The sequence below is a fragment of the Artemia sp. Qi Xiang Cuo genome, chromosome 9 (genome assembly GCF_049724085.1).
Source record: "Artemia sp. Qi Xiang Cuo chromosome 9, ASM4972408v1, whole genome shotgun sequence".
NCBI classification, from domain to species: domain Eukaryota; kingdom Metazoa; phylum Arthropoda; class Branchiopoda; order Anostraca; family Artemiidae; genus Artemia; species Artemia sp. Qi Xiang Cuo.
In genome coordinates, this window is record NC_142802.1 from 62309468 (window position 1) to 62332009 (window position 22542).

General features: G+C 34.1%; 1 protein-coding gene across 1 annotated transcript in view; it reads right to left on the minus strand.

Moving 5' to 3' along the window:
* Nucleotides 1-456: 456 nt before the first annotated feature.
* The window catches only part of LOC148948911 (uncharacterized), a 36066-nt gene continuing 13980 nt past the window's right edge, over nucleotides 457-22542 (minus strand). The window contains exons 2-3 of the mRNA XM_089094828.1: nucleotides 9882-10101; nucleotides 457-1735 (exon numbers count right to left, since the gene is read on the minus strand). Coding sequence (XP_088950954.1) covers nucleotides 839-1735 — 897 coding nt within the window. The 5' untranslated portion in view covers nucleotides 9882-10101 and the 3' untranslated portion in view covers nucleotides 457-838. The remainder of the gene's footprint in view (nucleotides 1736-9881; nucleotides 10102-22542) is intronic.

A 22542-nucleotide genomic window follows, 5' to 3' on the forward strand; every position in this document is an offset into this window, starting at 1 on the left:
CTTTCTATACCAACTCGTTATATTAAATATTTAATTAAGATATACTTACATCGCAGTTTTTCCACTGAGCCTAAGCTAATTGTCTCCGAATACAGACAGATAAAACCGGTTTTTCTCACATCTAAGAGAGCTAACTTCTCAAGAATGTTTGGTATAATACGTAAGTACCGAAGTAGTATATTATAACTTCATTTTAATTTTTTTAGCGCATGTGCGTAGCGAAGAGCTAAGGGGGGTATCTAAAAGTTCAGGATCCAGATGTATTATGATTCATGATGTATTATGATTTTTTGTGTAATTTTTACACAAATCATTTATTTGGGTTGTTTCTTTTTTTGACGAATTTGGGCCCACCTACAGATTAAACCTTCAAAATAGATTCATAATTAAGGGCCTAAACAGATACTTTGCAAAGACATAACCGTAACTTTTAGATTGAAAATAAGTTGGAATTTCCATAGCATGTTTTAAAACATTTAAAACTGACAAAACTAAAAAACACGATTCAAAAGAAAGCGATTCAGGAGGTGACTGAAAAAAAAACAGAATTCCACGTTCCTTACAAATAGTTGTCTCCTTAAGTTAGTTAGTTTCGGCTTCCTGAGTATGGCTAGGTTATCTTTTATGTTCAGACTATAGCTCCTACAGACACAAATAATAGTTCCAGTCACTTTATCAATAAACTTGTGGAAAACTATCTTTCTGCAATTCTCCCAATTAAATATTTACGTAATCCGCTGAGAGCATACATAATGAGCACCTTTTAGTCTCAATGACTTTATCGTATAGATTTACACAAGATTCCACCTATGTTTTCGAAAACTAAAATGCTTTTGATTCAAGAGTTTGTGTGCCTTTTCATATGTAAAGCAAGATGATCAGATCTGGAGAAAGCCCTTTCGCACAGTTTACACTGAAAGGGTCTGTCTCCCGTATGCTTTCGATAGTGTCGAGTAAGTTCATCTGATCTGGCAAACTTCCACCCACAATTCTTCCAATGGCATTGGTATGGTTTCTCACCTGTATGAGTCCTTAAATGTGCTTTTAGATGAGATGACTTTGTGTATGTTTTGTTACAACCAGAGTAAGAGCACATATGTGTCACCACAGTCTTACGACTCCACCGTCTCCGCCCACGTTTGGGCTTAATGGGAGATTTTGGTTGAAAAATTGCATCATGATTGTACTGCATTGGTATGTAGGGTTCATGACAACTTTGTGGGGTGTAAGTTGTAGTACAGTTATAATAATTTTCATTATACTGAATCCCGCCATAAATCGCATTATTAGCACTGTACTTATGATTACCCCAAAGGCTTGGGTACATGTTGTTATTATAGATATTATCGGGATTATGTTTTTCGTCGAGATGCCGAGACAGGCAATAAAAGTTTTGACTTTCTGATTGATCAGTGATTGCTTGATAGCAATGATGTGTATCTTCAACCGGTTCTTCCTTCACTGATGAAAAATAAGGACTTAAAACATTGTCTCTGATTTGACTAGGATATGGCACCGGAATGGACTCGTAATGGCTTTCCCGGAACTGGTATGATGTCGGACAGATATTTTGATCCTTTGTGATCACGGAGGTGCATTCTATGTTCTTAGGGGTAGTGTCGCAACATCCGTAATAATAGTTGGGATCAATCTGTGGAGCAACACGACCATCATATTGCTGAGGTTGTACTCCAGGTAGGCTAATATAACTTTCCTCTTGTTCCGGATGCCACATCTACAAAAGAAAAAATTGCGAACTAAAAATGGTGTGTACTTATTTTTAGGATTCAAAACCTTTTTCAGTACTGCTTAAGGCCCATTTGTAATAAGATTTTACGGTACTTTCCCATTATGTGGACACCTCTAAAATGTCAAGTTTGGTGAATGCTAACAGTGAAACGGGTAAGACAGATACCGACCCGGTACTAAAACAGCTGTTACAGTGGAATTGAGCGTAACGGGTGATATAATATGAGTGTTAAAATTACAATTTGGGATTTGCCAAAGACAGAAAAAAGAGGCAGTTGAATTTTTACAGGATAAGGGGACATTTCAGCATTCTGGGCGCATAATTGTAGCATGTAATTCTTGTAATTGTGTTAATAAACCATTATAACCGGGTATCTGTCTCTGGTTTAGTATACGTATTAAACGTATTTAATATATGCAATGCTTTACCCCCCCCCTAATGTGCAAATATATAGCCCAAATTTGTTTATATATATTCATCCTATTTTGTTTTATTTCTTTAGCATTAACCAAATTGACTTTTTAGAGGTGTCCACATAATGAGAAAGTACAGATTTTACTAATACTGAAATTTAGCTAGCGCTAAGTTGAGCCAATTAGATTTTTCGTAGAATTTTCCGACTGGCTGAAAATTCTAAAAAAAAGGTCAAGATTGATTTAAGCTATCGCGAATTCCATCTCAGGGTAAAATCTATTGTAAATTGGGCATTAGGAAATTTACTTTATGTCTACTTGTTTCGATAATTGAAATGAAATCAAATGGTAGAAATGAAAATTGAAAATACTTTGAGCGCAGATATCTAATATTTTAATAAATTTAGTGAGACAGAAAAAGCCATTGTTATGTTTTATGGCCATATTCAGCCAAACATTCCCATAGCCACATAGCCACATTCAGACACTCCCCGGGGGTATCTGGGAGATGTCTTGGGACACCTGAGGCACGAAAAAAGCAATGAATGCATTATTTGACCAGGCTAGAAATGCATGACAAGAAGAAAGAACCGTTAGGAAAAGAAAACAAACGAACAGAAATTTTTCCGTGTACGAGGGGGTTCCTCCTCCTTAAAGCCTCGCTCTCTACGCTAAAGTTTTAAAGTACTTTAAATTAATTTCCTCTTCTAATTAAAGGGTTCATGTCTTTCAGAAGCCGTCCTTACAGAATTGGGGTAAAAGTAGAACTTTAGTGGGAAGAGGGAGGCATTAAGGAGGAGGAGCCTCCTCGTACACGGAAAAATATCTGTTCGTTTTAATTTATAATGTTGCTCCTTACTTTCAGTTGAAAAAACTTGTTTTCCATTTAATTTCTTATAATTTTCCAAAAAATAGCGGGAAATCTGCCTCCCCCTCTTTGCAAAAGTCTCACTTTTTTTAGATTTTAAAGGTTGATACTGTGTAATGATTTGTTGATACAATGGTAAACTTTTTTGTTGTTGTTTGCTGAATAGCAAAGATAAAACATTCAATTGGAGGAACAAATTGCATCTAGCAAATTAAAAGAATTAAATTAAAATTAAAGTAAAACAAATTAAATCATTTCCGAATAAAATAATTAAATGTAACATAAAGATTTTTTTTAGCACAGTCATGATATATTGTAAAATAGGACTGAGATTTTTTTCTAGTGCATAAAGCAAATTTGGGACATTTAACTGTTGTTAATTCAGCAAATTTCTAGCAGCAAATTCTAGCAGCATTAACAGCACAGTTTATATAGTTATCCAGTATGATCTTTCCCTAACCCATTATAAAAACCCAGACCAAGGTGCGAGTGCTCCAGAGAACGTTTTTGCAGATAGAAATATAGGCAGCATCAGATCTTTTCACGGGTAGACAAGTCAGACTGTGATCTAATCGGAAACAAGTGGAAAGCCGCTATTAAGAATAATGCACTTTGTTGGAAACAATCGGAAACAGACTAACCCGCTAATGCAGAAAGAAGTGGGAGGAGCTTTTTGTTCGCACCGAGAACGAAGACCAGAAATGATCTGCGATAAGCTTACTGGATAATTATATGAACTGTGATTAACAGCAACGCAGCAACATAGTCTACCACCATTTATTACGTCTACGTCAAGGCCACACTATTTAGACACCAACCTGAATTGCCAATTTTATGGAATTTAGAAATTCCTTTTTTTTCCTTTTTACAGCGGAATGAATGGTATACATTTTGGTATGCATTTATTTCATTTTGTATACTTTACCGTAATTAAGTTAGAGTCGGATAAGGCGCTATGTAAGTTCCTTGCTAAGAGAATGAATAGCACGTTCTTTGCTAAACACATTTTCTAAGCACATTCTGTGCTAAGAAATTGAGGAGATTGAAAACAGTAAGAGCAAATCTGCTCCGATTACTACTACTGAGATTGAAAAATTATTTATTTCAGCCGCTATTTTCTTCAACCCCTTCAGGAACGTCCATCATTCGCTATTGTAAAATATAATGACAATATTTAAAATGGGACATATTTTTATCCATCGAGAGGTGGGTGGGTGAGGGTAAAGTGAAGCAATGCGCATCTGAGAATGAGATAAGAATGATTTTTTCATAAATTAGTTTTCACGATTTTGTTCAGAGACTCTTGCAAACGGTCCATTGGTCGTAAAAATTACTAGAAAATTAAAAAAAAATCTGTTCAGATTTTTTTTGCTGTTGCTAAGAAGTATTTGTTTTAGCAGATACGATTCTATTCGATACCAAATAGCCTATAGCCTACAGAAAAAAACGACATTCATATAAAAATTTCTATTCTTGTATTACTTTTATCGACGGGAGAAGAGACTTTGACGTACTTTGGAAAAAATACAAACTTTTACGAAGCATCTTAGAAATTTTATTTTAGAAAAACGCATTGAAACGATTAATAGGACGCATAGAGTTTTCGCATGCACACTGCGAATGTCAAAAAAATTAAGCATGGCCATGAACGTACCCAGTTTTTTTTTGTCAAGGGGAGGGGGGGATAGAAAGAAAAACTTAAAAAACGCATCAAAATTTTGTATATACATTTTTGTTACGTTTTTACGAGTTTAACAAGTATTTCGGGGGGAGAGATCAAACCCCCTACCCCACCCCCCAGGGTATGGCCTTGGAAATGACACCTTTTGAATTAGCACAGCTGAAACATGAAGAGGCTAAATAGATTTGGGTTAAAATTAAATAAAAAAAAACAAGTTTTTTAAACTGAAAGTAAGGAGCGACATTAAAACTTAAAACGAATAGAAATTATTCCGTATATGAAAGGGGCTGTCCCCTCCTCGGCACCTCGCTCTTTACGCTAAAGTTTTTTATTGTTTTAAAAAATAAAGTTGTGACACAGAGTCAAACTTTTGCATAAAGAGTGAGGCGTTGAGGAGGGGACAGCCCCCTTCATATACGGAATAATTTCTGTTCGTTTTAAGTTTTAATGTCGCTCTTTACTTTCAGTTTAAAAAACTCGTATTTTTTATTTAATTTCTAATCGTTTTTTAGTTAATGCAGCATTTATTTTGGCTCACGGTCATTGAATAAGTAAACAAATTTGCATAAAAATTTTACTTTTCTTTTGCTAAATGGCTGTCTCCAAATTTGCTTCTGACGTAATTTACAAATTAACTTACGTAACCCTAGTCAATACCTTGCTCTTTAAGTTAAAGTTCGAATTTTGTTCCAATTCCTTAAAAATTACCCCTTAATCACAAAGGCCGTTAATTAGAATAAATAGCTCTTATGAAAGTGCTAAAAAATCTTTGGCTTAAAGAGCGAGGCATTGACTAGAAGGTGAACCCAATCATATAGCTAACATTTTCTGTTAGTTTTAAGTTCTAATGTTGCTACTTACTTTCATTTGAAAAACTTGTTTTTTTATATTTAATTTCTGAGTTTTGCTTTAAATAATGATGGGAAATCTGATGCCCCCTTCATAACCATGTCCCTTTCTCCATGAAAAATTCCTTCATGAAAAGATCCTCCCCTATAACCCCCGACCCACCCCCACCCCCCACTACCAGAAAAAAGTCCCCCTGAAAACGTCTGTATACTTCCCAATAACCAATACTATATTATAACACTGGGTAAAGTTCATAACCTTCAGCCCTCCCCCTGGGGTTTGAGGGATTAAGTCATCCTAAAAGACATAGTTATAATATTTTCGACCATGCTGAACAAAATGGCAATCTCAAAATTTTGATTGGATGACTTTGGGAAAAAAATGAGCGTGGGAGGGGGCCTAGTTGCCTTCCATTTTTTTGGTAACTTAAAAAGGGCACTAGAACTTTTAACTTCCATTCCAAAGAGCCCTCTTACGATATTCTAGGATCACTGGGTCGACACGATCACCCCTAGGAAAAAAAAACAAATAAACACGCATCCGTGATCTTTCTTCTGGCAGAAAATGGAAAATTCCACATTTTTGTAGATAGGAGCTTGAAACCTCTACAGTAGGGTTCTCTGATACGCTGAATATGATGGTGAGATTTTCATCAAGGTTTTACAAATTTTAGGGGGTCTTTCCCCCTATTTTCAAAAATCAGCCAAATTTTCTCAGGCGTGTAACTTTTGATGGGTATGATTAAACTTGATAAAACTTATATATTTGAAATCAAAATTAAAATTTGATTCTTTTGATGTATCTCTTGGTATCAAAATTCCGTTTTTTAGAGTTTCGGTTACCATTGAGCCGGGTCGCTCCTTACTTACAGTTCGTTACCACGAACTGTTTGATGACAGATTAGACTGACGCATCTGCTGGAAGTGGAGGTCTTACAATATATATTTATCATATACTTCATCTCATCTGCATTTTATCTGAATTTGGCTCCCTAGATTTTGATTCCCCTGATCTTGAAGTAAACTTCCGAGGACATGCCTCCTCTTAGTTAATCTGATAAAGTGGTGTGGAATTCCAAAGCACAATTATATATAATAAATTATTATAATTATATAATTTCATAATTATATATATATTATATAACTATAAGTATAATTATAAAATTTTATATTTATATATCTATTGTATAATTGTAATTATACAATTAAAAAAGCAGAGTTCCAAAAGCTACATAATCAAACAAAAAAAAGTTTTTTTCAACTGAAAGCACAGAGCAACATTAAAACTTAAAATGAATAGAAATTATTCCGTATACTTAGGTGGATACCCCCTCCTAAATACGTCGCTCTTCACGTTAAAGTTTTAAGTACTTGAAAAAACAACTTTTTATTCTAATTTACGAGCCCTTGCGTTTCAGGAGTCGTTCTTAAAGGATTGGAACAAAAAGTCAAACTTTATCGCAAGGAGCAAGGTATTGAAGAGGGGGCCTCCACCTAAATATAAGGAATAATTTCGGTACTTGCATGATGTAACCCCTACCTAATATTATTCTAAGATTTTTCTCTGACGCTCAATCCTAATGAAATATACCAAAGTAAGAAAACAATATAATACTTTACAAATAATTTTGGGCTATATATTTGCACATTAGAGGGGTGGGGGTAAAGTATAGCGGGTCTGGATGCCTAATATGTTAGGTACAATTATTCTGCAAATTACGTACTAAGAATTGCTTTCTAACTTCACACTGTCCAAATACTTTACCCCCACCCGCCCCTCCTAGTGTGCAAATATATAGCTCAATTTTTATATTTTCCATCTATTCTGTCATTTCTCTTTGTCTTGTCTCACGCTAAGCTGAAATAAAGTAATGAAAAAAAAGGTTCTATAATGCGTCAATGAATGAGCAAATTGAGCTACTTGATGAGCTACTGGCTGGAACTAAATGAACAACTTGAGGTAGAAGGTTTATCAAAGAAGTACCATAATTTCTTTTCATTTTAAGTTTCTCTCCTTCTTCTAACAGGAACAGTAACAGCTTCTGAAAATTTATTGCAGGGAAAAAATGAAAAAAAAGTAGAACTTAGCTTTTTTTAATTTAAAAATTAGCAGCCAAATGTTTGTGCGGAAGACGTTTTTCAGGCCTATTCTTTCATAACAGAAGTTCAAAATCTGACTATCTCTGGAAGTGATAAAGAACCTAACAGGCGAAAAATAAAATTTCGACCTTGAACCAAAATAATAATCTAAACTTAAGCCAGACTAGACTGATAAACGCGAAAAAATATTTAAAGTTCATTATAAAACTAAAAGAAATAATAAAAGACAAATTTGAACCATTCTTCCAGTGCGTTCAGATCAATTCTAATTCTAAAGAAAATTTTACACATTAACATAAGAATTAAGCCTTATTGGTTCGGATAAGACGGTGGTGATATACCCTAAATCTCAAAAGGAAACGAATACATTCAGCTCTTTTTTAAATAATATAATGAGAAGTTCTGAAGTAAGAAAGGTTTTATAGTTATTCCGACACAGTTTGGTATTATTTGCAGAACCTTAATTTTCAAAAGTTCATGAATGAAAAATGTATCCCCTATAGCTTAAAAATAATTAAGTTATTTTATTAAATTTTTCATTTTATTTTTACTTTATTTTGTTCGTTACATGAATCTAAGTGAGTTTACCAATTAAAGCTCAATTATTCAACTACCCAATCCAATATTAAAAAAAAAATTCCTATATAAATCTTCGTACAAACGCTAATCACACAAAATGCTTAAAACCATATATTTGATTTCTAAAGGAATTATAAAACCTGAGTTACGCACTTTAAATTCGAGCTCAATGATCTCTAGCATCATTAGCGAGCGATCTAGCATTCCTGCTGTATAAACAAATTAATAAGCAAATAAACCAACTAAACACTAATCATCGCAAAATTAAATACTACATAACCGACAGTACAAGGCAAATATTTTAAGGAAGGGGGTGGCTATATAGTGGTTCGGGAAGGCCCAGTCCGACAATCAATGTAAGGATATTCCTGTAGTAAATCTATGTCTATGGATTTTTGGCGTCTGATATTTCCTGAATGTTTCCCTTCAGAAAGCAGAGAGGGGGGGGGGGGGGTCATTACAAGTTTTATACTTCTAGTGTATCAAAAAACCCACAGAAAAAAATCGGTTTGTAGTTTGATATATCAATCACAAATTAATAGCTTGTCGGTATGTTTTTATGGACTCGAATTTACGTAATGGGAATAAACATCTGGCAAATATAATATTTTATGATTTGAAGTACCAATGCTATTGTATCCTTGTAATAATATATTTTGTAATAGCAGAAATATCATGGCTGATGCTCCTCCAGATCTGCAGAAAGGTCCCTGAAAAATTTGAAATTTAGGCTGAAAAATGCCTCTTTCCTTCTTTTACACAAGATCTCGTATAAACTTAATCCAATATCATTATATTAGTTTCAGAGAAATTGTTTCAGCTTCTCCCAGAATGGGAGATTAGGAGTCAAGAATGTTTCTTGTGGGGAGAAAAATTTAAAAAGCCTATTTGTACATCATTTTCCAGAATATTTTCTTTTTACGTTAATTTTATGAGGCTTCTATCTAAAGAAGTTGGCAGAGAATCGCAGAGTTCCCCTTATATGGCGTCATGGGAGGAAAAAGCCGAGGATGTTTCTTGTGGAATAAAAATTAGAAAAGCCTATTTATATATCAATTTCCAAAAAAAATCATTTATATTCATTTTTATTAGACCTTTATCTTAAGAGGAGGAGCCAGACTCCCTAAGGTTTCCTGGAGTGGTGCTACAGGATGGAGAAAATATTTTTTGTTGGAATAAAAATACTTATTTGCACATCATTTTCTAAAATATTATTTTTATTTAGGTTCATTTTACGAGGATTTTATCTTAAGGGGAGGGCAGAGACTCTCTGAGTCCTCTCAGGTGATATAATTCAAACCCTAAACTGGGTCTATATGCAGGGGGGTCTTTGGGGGGGGGCAGTTGGCCCGAATAATATGGAGGAAAAATTTATTATATACCCCATGCCCCTTGACTATCCAGATATGGACCCCTCTTGCTCCCCCCCAATAAAAATGCTGGAGATTCACCCCTGTCTATGTGCCTAGTATAAATATATGTTTCACGTTTGTATTATCCCGAATAATTTATCTTATTCAAAATGTTGAGACGAACCACCAAACTAAGGGGAGTTAATAACTAACTTTTTTAGAACAACTATTGTTTTCAGGGTTTTTTTTTTTTCATTTGCGAATTAAAATAACCAAATTTTTATACTTACTGCGGTGTTCCTATTTCCACTGTTAGTATACAGACTAGAGACTCCAAGTAACCGAAAGCTGTTCTGTCATTCAGGTAACTTTAAGGGCATGATCTCTTGATGACTGTGTGTTACTATGTTTTTGATTGATTACCACGGCATAGTTGACTCCGCCCTCTAATGTAACAGTTTTCTTGGCAGCTTGTTCGGCTTCCCCAAGCTTTACCACATCAGCAGCTATCTAGGATACTTCATTTCAAAATCAGGATCTTACAATAATTGTTAAACCTAAATTTCTTTCTATTAGCTAATGGGTTTTTTAGACTATGTAATAATATGTTTGTTCAAATTATTAGCAACAGTTGTTAAATTTAAGTTTCTTCATGTTGGTTAACTGTTGTACTTCATATAAAAAGCAATAAAAATATTTTCGAATTTTTACTTACCAAAAATCAATAAAAAGAAGAAGTTTCTTTTTGAAAATCAAAAATGATAATAATATATACACTAAATAAATTTGTATTTTGAAAAAAAAAACTTCTAATTTTTTTTCCTAAGAAGACTAAAAACCCATAATAAAACGTAAAACAGTATATTTGAGGCTTAGCACAGCAGAAATTTTGACCAATTAGTAAGCCAACCCAAAACGAACATAAAAGGAAGTGAGCAATCAAGTCAAACAAAGATAACAGAAACTTAATGTAGATTAATCCTAAAACAACCAGAAATTAAAATGAATAATCAAGTCCAGCTTAAAAGGGACAGAAATTATAAGAAACAGGAGTAGGGCTACCACCTCCTAAGTCTTCTAAAGGCTAGAGCGTCACTTGCAGGCAGGTGCGGTGGCTTCAGCATTTTTCTTGGGGGAAGGAGGGCAAAAAGGGTCCTTATCCAGAAAGTCAAGGGGCTTGGGCTAGATAATAATTTTGTTCCATATTATTTTGGGGGTAACTGCCACCCGTGCCCCCCAAACGACGCCACTGCTTGCAAGCTACTGAAAACGATTTGTATTTTTGAGCAGTTTCTTTTTCATTCGTAATGGCATCTGCAACAACACAACAAACAAAAATTAATATCTCAAGGTTAGTCAAGCTTTACAAGAAAAAAAATAGTGGCACTACCACCCTCCCTCTCAAACCCTCTTAACGGTTTTAGTGACATTTCCGTTTTATTGAAACCGAACAATAATTATTTCGTATATCGAACAGTTTTTATTTGCCAAAACCTCGAAGACAAGAAAAAAACATGATAATAAAAAGAAGTAATTAAAGTATACAGATTGTTTCACTTATATTGATATTGCTTCCTGGAAGTCTCAGTGATGCCTGATTTTTTAACGTTATGATTAAAAAAGATAAAATATGTTTTGCTTTCAGTAAAGTGCAGACGAGGTTCAGGCCTTAAGAAAGTTTATTGAGTGGTAGCTTTACTCCTGTTTGCAATAGTTTCTGTTCGTTTTTAAGCTTGATTTATTACGCAACTTTATTTATGATTGTCTCAGATTTTAATATAGCTCTTTACTTTTCTTTGAAAAAATGATCTGCTTTTCCTTTATTTGAAACTCTTAAATGTGTTAATAAAGTTAGTGAGACGCTTTTATTCCAAAGAAAGCACTACAACAGCCCAGAGCTCAACTCAGAGGGTTATTTAACTTTTTGACTTTTTGTTTTGTTTACACGTACCATACTAAACAGTTTATCGAAATTTAATATCATTTTAACTTGCGAATTTTATAAATACTTTCTCTGTCACAAACAGTGGCGTCTATTGGATGGCAGGAGGGGTATTTGCAACCCACAATTGTTTTGCTGCCTCCTAGACCTTAAATATACCTGTTTTTGGTTTTTTCATTGAAGTTTTTTTTTGTGTTTTCATAAAATAAATTGAAGAAAACACATTGGCCCCTAAATTTTGGAAATTTAATATTTTCGTGAATTGACGCCACTGATCACAGATATCATACAGATAATATGTAATATGTTCGTTATGATATTGTTGTGTTAGTTTTTTTTTATTACTCCGCAATGTTATTTTGTATGTTTATTTGTGGGTTATATAAGAAATTCTTTCTTTTCCAACATCAACGGCTCTCTCATCTGTGCCTCTTTTGCATGAACGGTTTCAGCTAAACCAAATTTCAAACAAAACTATTGTATGCAAGAAAAAAACTTACCTTTTAATAATAAGAAAACTAGATAAAGATACCCAATCAGCGTTATGCAAACGCAAAAGTAGTATCAGCGCCTTTTTTGTAATAACTTACTCTTGCAGTTCTTATCTCTGACAGATCAGTGCGCTCCTTCGACTCGATGTTTTTCTTCTCCTCACCACATCAAAACTCAATTATTGAAATTCAATGAGATTTATATATAATGACTCCCTGCTTTCAGTTAGAGAAAAAATTATGTCGTTAGCAATGCGTAATGCTGCAGCATTCAGCTTCCAGAAGCTCGTGATTTACGATCAATTTAGCATTTGTTCGCGTGATCAGCAATCGCTTTGTGGTTTATTTAATTGGATTCATAGAGCGAAATTTTTAGATTCACAGTGTGGTGGTCAAGCTACTATTAATATATCCTTTTGATGAGTGATAGATTTTTATTTATCCTTTTTAGTATTATTACATGAATAATGGCAGGCATAAATCTGCTGTAAGACATGCTGTGTACTCTTCGTAGTAAAAATGTTTTGTCTGCCAGTCTGGTTTATCCTGTCTTTTTTTAGTCAGCTCTGATGCGGAATTACCATTATTCTTCGTTACATGGGAAAAGGCAAATATGCAAGCACTCATTTTTTTTTATTGGAGTGGGGGGGGGGCTTAATGAGGATTGACAAAATAAATAAAATGTAGGAAAACTCGTACAAATCTCGATACTTTAAGAAAATCTTTAGCCCATGGAACTGAAAGGGCCACTGCAGTCATATCCAGGATTTTGTCAGGGGGGGGGGTACAAAAAAGCAACAAATTTATTAGTTTATATATAAAATAAAAGTTCAAAATAGGGATAAAACCCTTTTTAATAGACAGTGTATAATAAATTTCACATAAAATACCAGATATTTCGGTCACATATGCAGTGACCGTCATCAGTAGTAAAACTAAACTAAAACAATTTAAAACAAAAGCAATATACTAAATCAAATAAAACTATATATTGTTTAAATCTCTAATTCTTTTCAAAGCAAAGGCGGAAGCTAGCCTCTTTGACCTTCTTGGATTCGGGTCATTAGCGTTCAATGATATAACATTTGGACAAAGGTTAACTACATTGGGTGAATTGAACTTTACTCTGTCAGATTTTAATAAATTTTCATACATAGGGTTCAGCCCATATTCACCTGTACACCGATCCAAATCAATATTCTTGAATAAGATTTTCTTTATTTCAAGCGTTTCACGAAAATTTTGCTTTAAACCCCGATCCCTAGAAATCAAAGAGACATTCTCAAACAAAATAAAATGGTCTGGAAAATTAAAAATATTTTCTGGAAGGGCTGAAGTAAAATCTTCAGACTTAGAATCTTGCTTTAAAGCCGAAGAAATAGATCTTTATGTTGTAATAATCTCATTTCCAAACTCTGGTCAGTACGTCCCACATAAGAGCTTCCGCAAGTACTTGGGATCTGATAAAACCCACTTTGTTGCCCCAATGAAGTTAGATCCTTCCCAGAATTGAGAAAACTATCCAAAGTATTATTACTCTTTAAAGCTACCCTTAGACCATTGCTTTGTAAAAATTCTTTTAAGTTTTTCACTTAAAAGACGAACAAACATTTCGGGAGGGGGGTCCAAACCCCCTCACCCTTCCCTGGATACAGACTTGGGCATCTGTACCTGTTCCTGTAGCTGAATCCAGTGATTTATGCTTTGTAAAAAAGATATTTTTAGAAAATAATATTCAGCTAAGGATTAAGCTTTGGTTAATCTAGTAGCTGGCTTGATGTAAGTCGTGAATTAATTGTCAAATTCTTGCACTGCCTTTAATTTTACCGGATGTATTTGAATCACTTTAGATACTGATTCATTTTGACAATTACCTCTTATAATTATCTTAGGACTAACCTATCTCTACATTCTTGAGCCTTTCTATGGTTCCCCATTTGAGATTCACACCCTGAAAAGCTTGGAGCAGATTCTTTTCGTTATATTTTATATCTAAATCGGTACTACAACTTTTTAGTTGAAAAAGAAGCAAAATTTGTAGCAGTAGTTGTATATACAATGTCAACTGTGAAGTTATATGGCCCAGACAGATATGAAACTGGGGCAGGGGAACAGTCCCATGTCCCCTTTTCCAAAATATCGAGTTTTTTTTAGGATTTCCCTGTCATATCTTATACCCTCCATATAATTTTCCTATGTGCGTGTGTGTTTTTTTTTATTCTGAATTGTTGCTGCATGCCTGGACTCGGGACGTCCTGCACACCTTTCCAAACCTTAAAGGGGCTTTTGGTGCTAAAATTACGTGTTTGAAGTCAGAATATTTGTCCTGCTTTAATTCATCTTTCCCGTAAGCAAAGCATACAATATTAGAGTGATTTTACAAGAAAATATTTACACGGATATCCGAGAAAAACACACATACTCTAATTGTAATTTAAGAACAAAACAAGGCAAATAAAAGAGGATTTTTTAAATGGCAACTTACCAATATTGGTAAGCTAGCAGGGAAGAAAAATTGTGGACGTGGACTGCAAGATTACAAAAAGACTTAGTCATTCGCCAAAGTGTTACTTTATGTGACATGATGAAACCTCCAGCACTTTCAGGAAGATGGTAATATAATATCCCCCAGAACCTAGTCGTGGGTACAATTGGTAAAGATTGAATCGGTAAGATAAGGAAACGCGGGTATGTGGGTAAAGGATTGGTAAGAGAGCTGGGATACTTGCCTATTGTGCGGTATTGGTGAAAATTGGGTAGTTCATTTCTTCTTCGGGTACCAGAGTCCAGCCCTCCCTCTCCCGACAGGTTTCATATTTCAGAAGAAAGAAAGTATAATAAACTATTTGAAAGTGTTAAATCAACAATCAAAACAGTTATGCTTTTCTTTACAATTATTTTGATTTTTGTTCAATGGAACGACACACAAATCCCTCGTTGATTCAAGTTCCCCACATTTCCTTGTACATTTGCTGCGTTTTTTTCTTTATTTATAATTTTGCCTCTTGTTTATGTTGGTTCTGTTTTTCTTATTTTATTTATTTTATTTCATTTATGTCATTCATTTATTGCATTTATTAAGGTTTTACACATAGCCATGCAGGCTTATGCATGAATCCATTCATCAATTTACATGGCTGTCCTTTATTCATTTTTTCATGAATTTGTGAAGACTTATCTTTTTCTTTAGTGAAGGATAAATAACTTCATATCAGGTTTGTTATTACTTCTCTTAATTCCTGCTTGTGATTGCCAACATTTTATAAATTTCGAAAAAGGAACTACGATGATTTTACAAGTTTACTCGTAGTTTTACGAATGGTTTTACGAATGGCTACGACGTTTTTACTCATGAATTCTACTACTTGTTCCCTTCCACCTGAAATTTAGATTCTACTTTAAATAAATTAAGCCCAAACTTAATCTAATTAAGATAAACAAGGTTAAAAATTAATGGTTTTGCCCGAATCTTTAAATGCAAATGTTTAATTTACCAAATTACAGTGGTCAGTTAACAAAACACTAATTGGCACAGTTCTCATGACTCAGGTTCAATAAATCTCGGTATTGCATGTTGAATAACTCAAATGGAATAAATCTAACAGTAGCTAAATAGCATTGTTTGATAAGAGGCGGTGATGAACAGTATTGAGTTTGAATGAAACCGATGCCATCAGGGTACTAAATCATCTTGTAACGCCTCCTCATCACCTAGCTAGAACGAATAGGTCGACAAGTGGGCTAGACTGCAACTCCCTCTATTCCACAAGAATACAAAATTAAGATCTCACAGGTAAATATTTTTAACAAGTGATACTATCTTCGAGGAGTGTGTCTCATCCGTCTTCCTTTTTGGAATGTAATACTATATTGGACAATACTGGGAATGCTGATATTCAGATACAAGATAAAGAATTTTATAGCTGCTAGCACAGCCGTAGAGAGGTGAGCTGGAGGATGGTGAATCTCCAAGGCATGAGCTGCAATTTGGTCTGGTGTGTTGTATAAACAAGGAAATATATATTGCATGTTTAATCGTTACTTTCCCATTTTATGGACCTCTCTAAAAAGTCAAGTTTGGTTAATGCTAATTAAATAAAATAAAATAGGATAAATATATAATAGTTTAGAAACAAATTTGGGCTATATATTTGCACATTAGGGGTGGGGATGGGGATAAAGCATAGCATATATTAAATACGCAACCTAACCTGAGTACCACCCCCCCCCTAAACCACAAAAAAACACAATTTAACATCGTATACGGAATCCAAACCACGCTATCATTGCATAGTCTACAGCGGTTAACATGTCAAAAACGGGTTTTATCATTGCCTTCTCTACAGCGACTAACCTTAGAGGCCCATAAAATGGGAAATTACCGCCTAATAAAGTGCGCATCCACGGTTTTTGTTAGGGGGGGGGGGGTACAATAAAAAACTCATCAAAAATTTGCTTATATGCATTTTTTACCAATTGCACAATTCATTTTATTTTATTTTTTTTGGGGGGGGGTCTAACCCCATAATCCCTGGATACGGTCATGTTTTTAATTATCTTGTATTTGATTTAATTGCTTTTTTACATGCAATTTTAATTTTTAAAACTTTGCCATTTCAGGGGGAGAGATAAGCCAAGTACTTAGGTACGTAAATTGTGGTATGTTTTTCAGGTACGGTGTATGGTATGTTTAGGTGTGGTGTGGTATGTTTAGGTACGCTTTTTTCAGGATATGAGGGACTCCTGCCTCAAGACCATTATTTCGCTATAAGACATAATGTTCTGGGCAACCATTGCTTTTCCTCGTAGTAACAAGCACATTTGCCTTGCAGAACTAAAGGGTAGGACAGAAGTAGAATTTTTGACACTAAAAACGGCCAAATCTGTTCAATAGTAGCCTATTTTATGCCAATTTTTGAACTAGAACTTTTTTCTTGGTTAGATAGATGAATAGATAAGATTTATTCTTAATTAATTAAGCCTACAATGAATATCTGGCATTAATACCCCAAAGCCTCCTAGGACTGTAATGGAGGAGGAAGACATATGATTGGAGGGGGAAACAATGAGTATAAGGATCAAAACATCAATTACATAGTATTGAGTATTGGCAAAATTTCTTAATGAGATAACTAGTTTGACAATTTTAATGGTAGAAAAAGAACATAAAATTAACTCTCATTTTGAGCATTTCCATTTTCTCTTAAGCTTGATAGATTGTTTCTTGATTATTGATTGTTTGCTAGAGGCTTTTAAGCTTGAGAAAATATTTTAAATATGACCTTTGTGGAGTTACTTACTAGCTCACTTAATATACCACTTCATCATGGGCGTAGGCAGCATATTGTCTAGGGGGGGGGGGCAGTCGATAATGTGATGAAGGGGGAGATGAAGTTATGTCAGCATGGGCATACGTAGCTTCTTGCCTAGTGGAGTCTATTATTTATGTATTTCTATAATTGCCTTTATATATAAATGTAAAGGCAATGCGGCCTATGGAGTTTTTAGCCTGAATGAAGGCATTTGTGAGGTCAAAAATATCACAAGGATCGAAACATTGATTTTGCTTCTGCAAGTAAAGTGAAGGTCTAGGGGGGGGAAGCTGCCCCCCCTGCCGCCCCTCCCTACGCACCATACACATGGCTTGGCTAAGTAAATTATATTCCTTGAGTCTCCATGACTTAGAAGTTTAAAATAATTCGCCAAGAATGCGCTACATTTTTTGTGGAAAAACCTTCTATAATTCTTATATGTACGCTCTTAAAACACTGAAAGAAAACACAACGTTTGTCTACGCCTTAAGTTAACTATAACAAAGCAAAGCTGGGAAAGCTGAATGTGTCAAGATATGCCAGAACATACATAAAACATATTGCACATATAAATGGTATAATTAGGTAGCCTATAGTTTGATGAACCCTTAAAAACTCCGGCTATTGATTAATGTTCCTTGCTTGACATAAGGTTAATACTTTAGAAGTGTATAGAAAAAAATCCATTACTTTCTAGATAGTAGCGAAGTATGAAAACTCACGAGTTTAAGATAGCGGCTGACAGTCAAATAGATCCTTTTTTTATTAATTATTGAACGTGCTGAAATATTCATCTAAATGACATGCATTTAGAGTCATAAGACTGATCTATATCACTTCTGAACAACGTCGTTCTTAAAGCAAGCTTTTCATTTTTTAAAATGTATCTACAGTAGCTAGTAGATAAGAATAAAAAAAGAGTATATCTAAAGACGGCTGCAAATTAATGGTCATTGTTGGAGTTTAAAATTAAATATTCTTTAGAGAAAGTCATTCAGAAGACATTAAGGGTAAGGCTTGATTATGAAGTGCTTAGAGAAATTGTTCAACGACGCATAATGGGGTAATGCATAGGGATGGAGGGCCAAACATGACAGAATATGTATGAAGAGGCTGGGTCCTATCTTTTTCCGCAAAAAAAGGCGTATCTTACACTTTTTTTCGAAAATAAATAAGAAAATGAAAAGTTTTCTCTGATGGGACCTACCACTAATATACTTAGAGAGGCATATTCATGTAATTTGAGATTGGGGGAGGGGGCAAACATGTGGAATACAGTTTTCCCCAACCCCTCTAATTAAGAAGTGACCGTGCATATTTTTATGAACGATATTTTAAATTGAAGAGACTGTACTTTGTTTCCTCATTGACGAACAGAGCCGAACGAATTCTGGCGTCAATTACTCCATACCAGGGTCCGTAGAGGTGCTCTTTTACTTTAGAATACAGTTAGGTGCAGGGTTTTATAGAGGAGAAAACTATTGAGTTTGCAACATCACTACCAAATGTTAAAAATATATCTATTCGAATGTGAGTTTATACGTGCCTAAGAAACTGTCCCTGAAAGTTTCAAGACGATTCCAAAACGTAACACAAAACACGATATACTTCCCAAAACCAAAACGTTGTAAACATTCATTTGCGAAGAAAAATGATCACCCCTCCCCTTGACTTTACTCTTTTCCGTTAAGACAGTATTTTTCTTTAATTTCGAACTCCACAGATGCAAAGTTAGCTAAAAAAAAAAGAAGAATATTTCGACCTTTGTATCTTTGCTAAATCTTGGTTTATAAGGCTTTAACGAATTTGAAATTGTTATTCTAACACTAAAAAAAGGCCCAAATTACTGCCGAGTCCATACATATGGTAACCTTTATGTCACATATGGTAACCTTCATATTTTCATTTTATAGAGAGAAAAAAAGAGAAGAATCTTTGAATTGGTATAGCCTATCTAAATTTCGCTAGTAGCCTACCAAAATTTTTGCTAATTAAAAAATTAAAGTTTTTAGATATGATATAATTGTTTATATTCATTTGTAAGATCCTCTTTTAATATGAAGTTATTGATATCAATAATAATTTATTATCCAATCCGTATCTACTGAGCTAGTTAGGTTTGTTAGTCGGTTTATAGGCTACCTTTGGGGAATTTAAATATGATTATATACTGGCTTCCGATATATAGGTTTCTCTAAAGTTAAAATGAAAAGAAAATTGCAAAGAAGAGAGAAACGAGGATAATACAAGCCAGTGAAATACGTAGATTACAATGCAAATACTTCGGTCAAGACCTCCGCTTGACCGTCCTTAGTGCACAATATTAAAAAAACAGAAAAAAATACTGATAAAAAGTAATATCTAAAAAAACCTTAAAACAAACACAAAAACTAAAATATGAAGACCTAAAATATATTATTTTGAATAAAATATATCAAAGTAATGGTGAAAGAGTAACTGTTTTTAGCGTGTTTTTTGGACAGATCAAAATAATTTAAGAACAGACTTGGTCATATGCTCCCCGTAAGCTTGTCACAAATAATTTCTGAGATCACACTGGCTAATCATGACAAAACGAAAAAAAACATAAAGAAGAGAGAAACGAAGATAATACAAGCCACTGTAAACGTGCATTGTAATTTACGTTTTTCACTGGCTTGTATTATCCTCGCTTCTCTCTTCTTTACGTTTTTTTTTCCATTTTCTCTTGATTAGCCAGTGAATGGAGTTGATTCAATTTTATTTTTGAATTGCACTTCATTTAGCAGAAAACCGGTACTTATGCATTTTATGGTACACACCACTAAGTCAAGTTTGCTTAATGCTAATCACAGTATATAAAATTATAGGCAGTATGATCTTTCCCTATCTCACCCATTATAAAAACTCGACCCGAGGTTCGAGTGCTCCAGAGAACGTAGAAACATAAGCGACATTAGATCTTTTCACGGGTAGATAAGTCAGATTTCTCTTGAACGCGAAACTTGGCTTCAACGTTGGAACACTAAATTTTGAAGAAACTAATTTTTTAAATTAATTTATTCCAATACATATATGCAAATCGGTCATTAATATTGCAGTGTTATTATTAGATGATTTTAGGAATTAAAAGTAGGTTTCGAAGTCTCAAGTTGGTTTCAAAGGCATTTTGAGAAAGTTTCTGCCAAAATACGTGTTCTAGGGTTATTGGACCGCTGATGGCAGATCAAATGAGAGGAGCTGTTTGTACGCGCTAATGCAAGAATAAGTAGGAGGGGCTGTTTGTTCGTACCGAGAATGAAGAGCCAGAAATTATCTGCGGTAAAATTACTGCTATATCTTTATACTGTGATGCTAATGAAATATAATAAAAAAGGATGAATATATAATAGTTTAGAAACAAATTTGGGCTATATATTTGCACATTCGGGGGGGTGGGGGTAAAGCATAGCATAAATTAAATACGTAACCTCACCTAACCAAGGTACATTCCCCTCTCCCATAAACCCCAAAAACAACAGTTTAAATATTGTAAACGCAATGAGAAGTGACGCTTTGCAATCAATTTATGTCTTGCAAATACCCGTTTGACAGGTTTCCATTAGTTGTTCCTTGGATAGTATACAGCGGTGTGTACCATAAAGTGTACAAGAACAAGAAAACCTCTTGTAATTCGTGTTTGAGCACGCCAGCATAATTAATTTGCTGCACCGAAAGTACAAAATTTGCTCTGTCTCAAAAAGTATATTGAAGTTTTTCAAAATGAATGCCATTTTAGAGGACTGTGGTACCTAAAAATAAAATGTGGAATTTTGTATTTTAGGCCAGATGATCACAATGTGTGTTTATTTATTGCTTTTTTCGTCCAGGGGGGATTATACAGAAGAAAGAGTAGTTGAATTTGAGTGGGATGTACTTTTAAAGAACTTTCAGACTTGTCTTAAAGAGCGAGGGATGAGGAAGGGGCAGCCGCCCTCATATATATGGAATAATTTTTGTTCGTATTAAGTTTTAATGTTGTTCCATACTTTCGGTTGTAATAACTTGTTGTTGCTCTTTTTCCTTAATTAATTAAAAAAACTTTCCAAAAAATAAGTTTTTCAAAGAAAACTAAAGACCATTTTATACTTAAGCTCAGCAGATACAAATACCTGTTAAAATTCAAACTCAAAACGACCAGAAATTACTATTAAAGAATAAATGAAACCCAAAACGAACAGAAATTAAATAAACAATCATAGCAAAAAACGCACAACAAGTAATAATATAAATGAATAAACAGATCTTAAAGCTAGTAATGCTTAAATTGAATATGAAAATCAAGCTTAAAACGAAAAAAAATTGGCTTGCTATTAAAGTATAAATGAAACTGAAAACGAACAAAAATTAAATAAACAATCAATGCGAACAAACATACAATATATATTAATGTAAATGAACAAATAAATCTTAAAACGAGTGAAACTTAAATTGAATAAGCCAATCAAGTTTGAATCGAATAAAAATAACTACAAACAAAGAGTTTGGGTATGACCTCCTTCGCCTCACTGCAGAAGCCTAAAACCTACTGCGTCTGTGGCGCTTTAGTGAAAACGAATTATATTACAAATGTTTTACAAATATTACAAATTTATTTACAATAAATAGCCGAGTCAAACTCAAAACGAGCAGAAATTAACAAAAGTTGGGCTCAAAACGGCTATGCCATTCCAAGGCCAGAACATAATTTGCACTTTACTGAAAAAAATACAAATGAATGTGCATTGTCGGTTTAATATACATATACTGATATTTAGTACTCAAAATGTTAATATTATTTGATTTATTAAAGTTATAAAAATAAAAAACATTTATATTTTTTTCAGTAAAGTGCAAATTATGTTCTGGCCTTGGGAAGGCACAGGCGTTTTGAGCCCAACTTATGTTAATTGCTGCTCGTTTTGAGTTTGACTCGGTTATTTATTGTAAATAAATTTGTAATATTTGTAAAACATTTGTAATGTCGAAAGTGATTTGAGGGCAACTAACCCCCCTCTCACGCCCACCTTTTCACCAAACACATCCAATCAAAATTTTTAGATAGCCATTTTATTCAACGCAGTTGAAAGTTTTGGAAATTAGGTCTTTAAGGATGAAAACCCATCCCCCCCACAACCCTCAGGGCAAGGATTTTAAGTTATGCCCTGGGGCCATGTAAGGTTTTTATTGAAATTGATGTTGTAAAAAC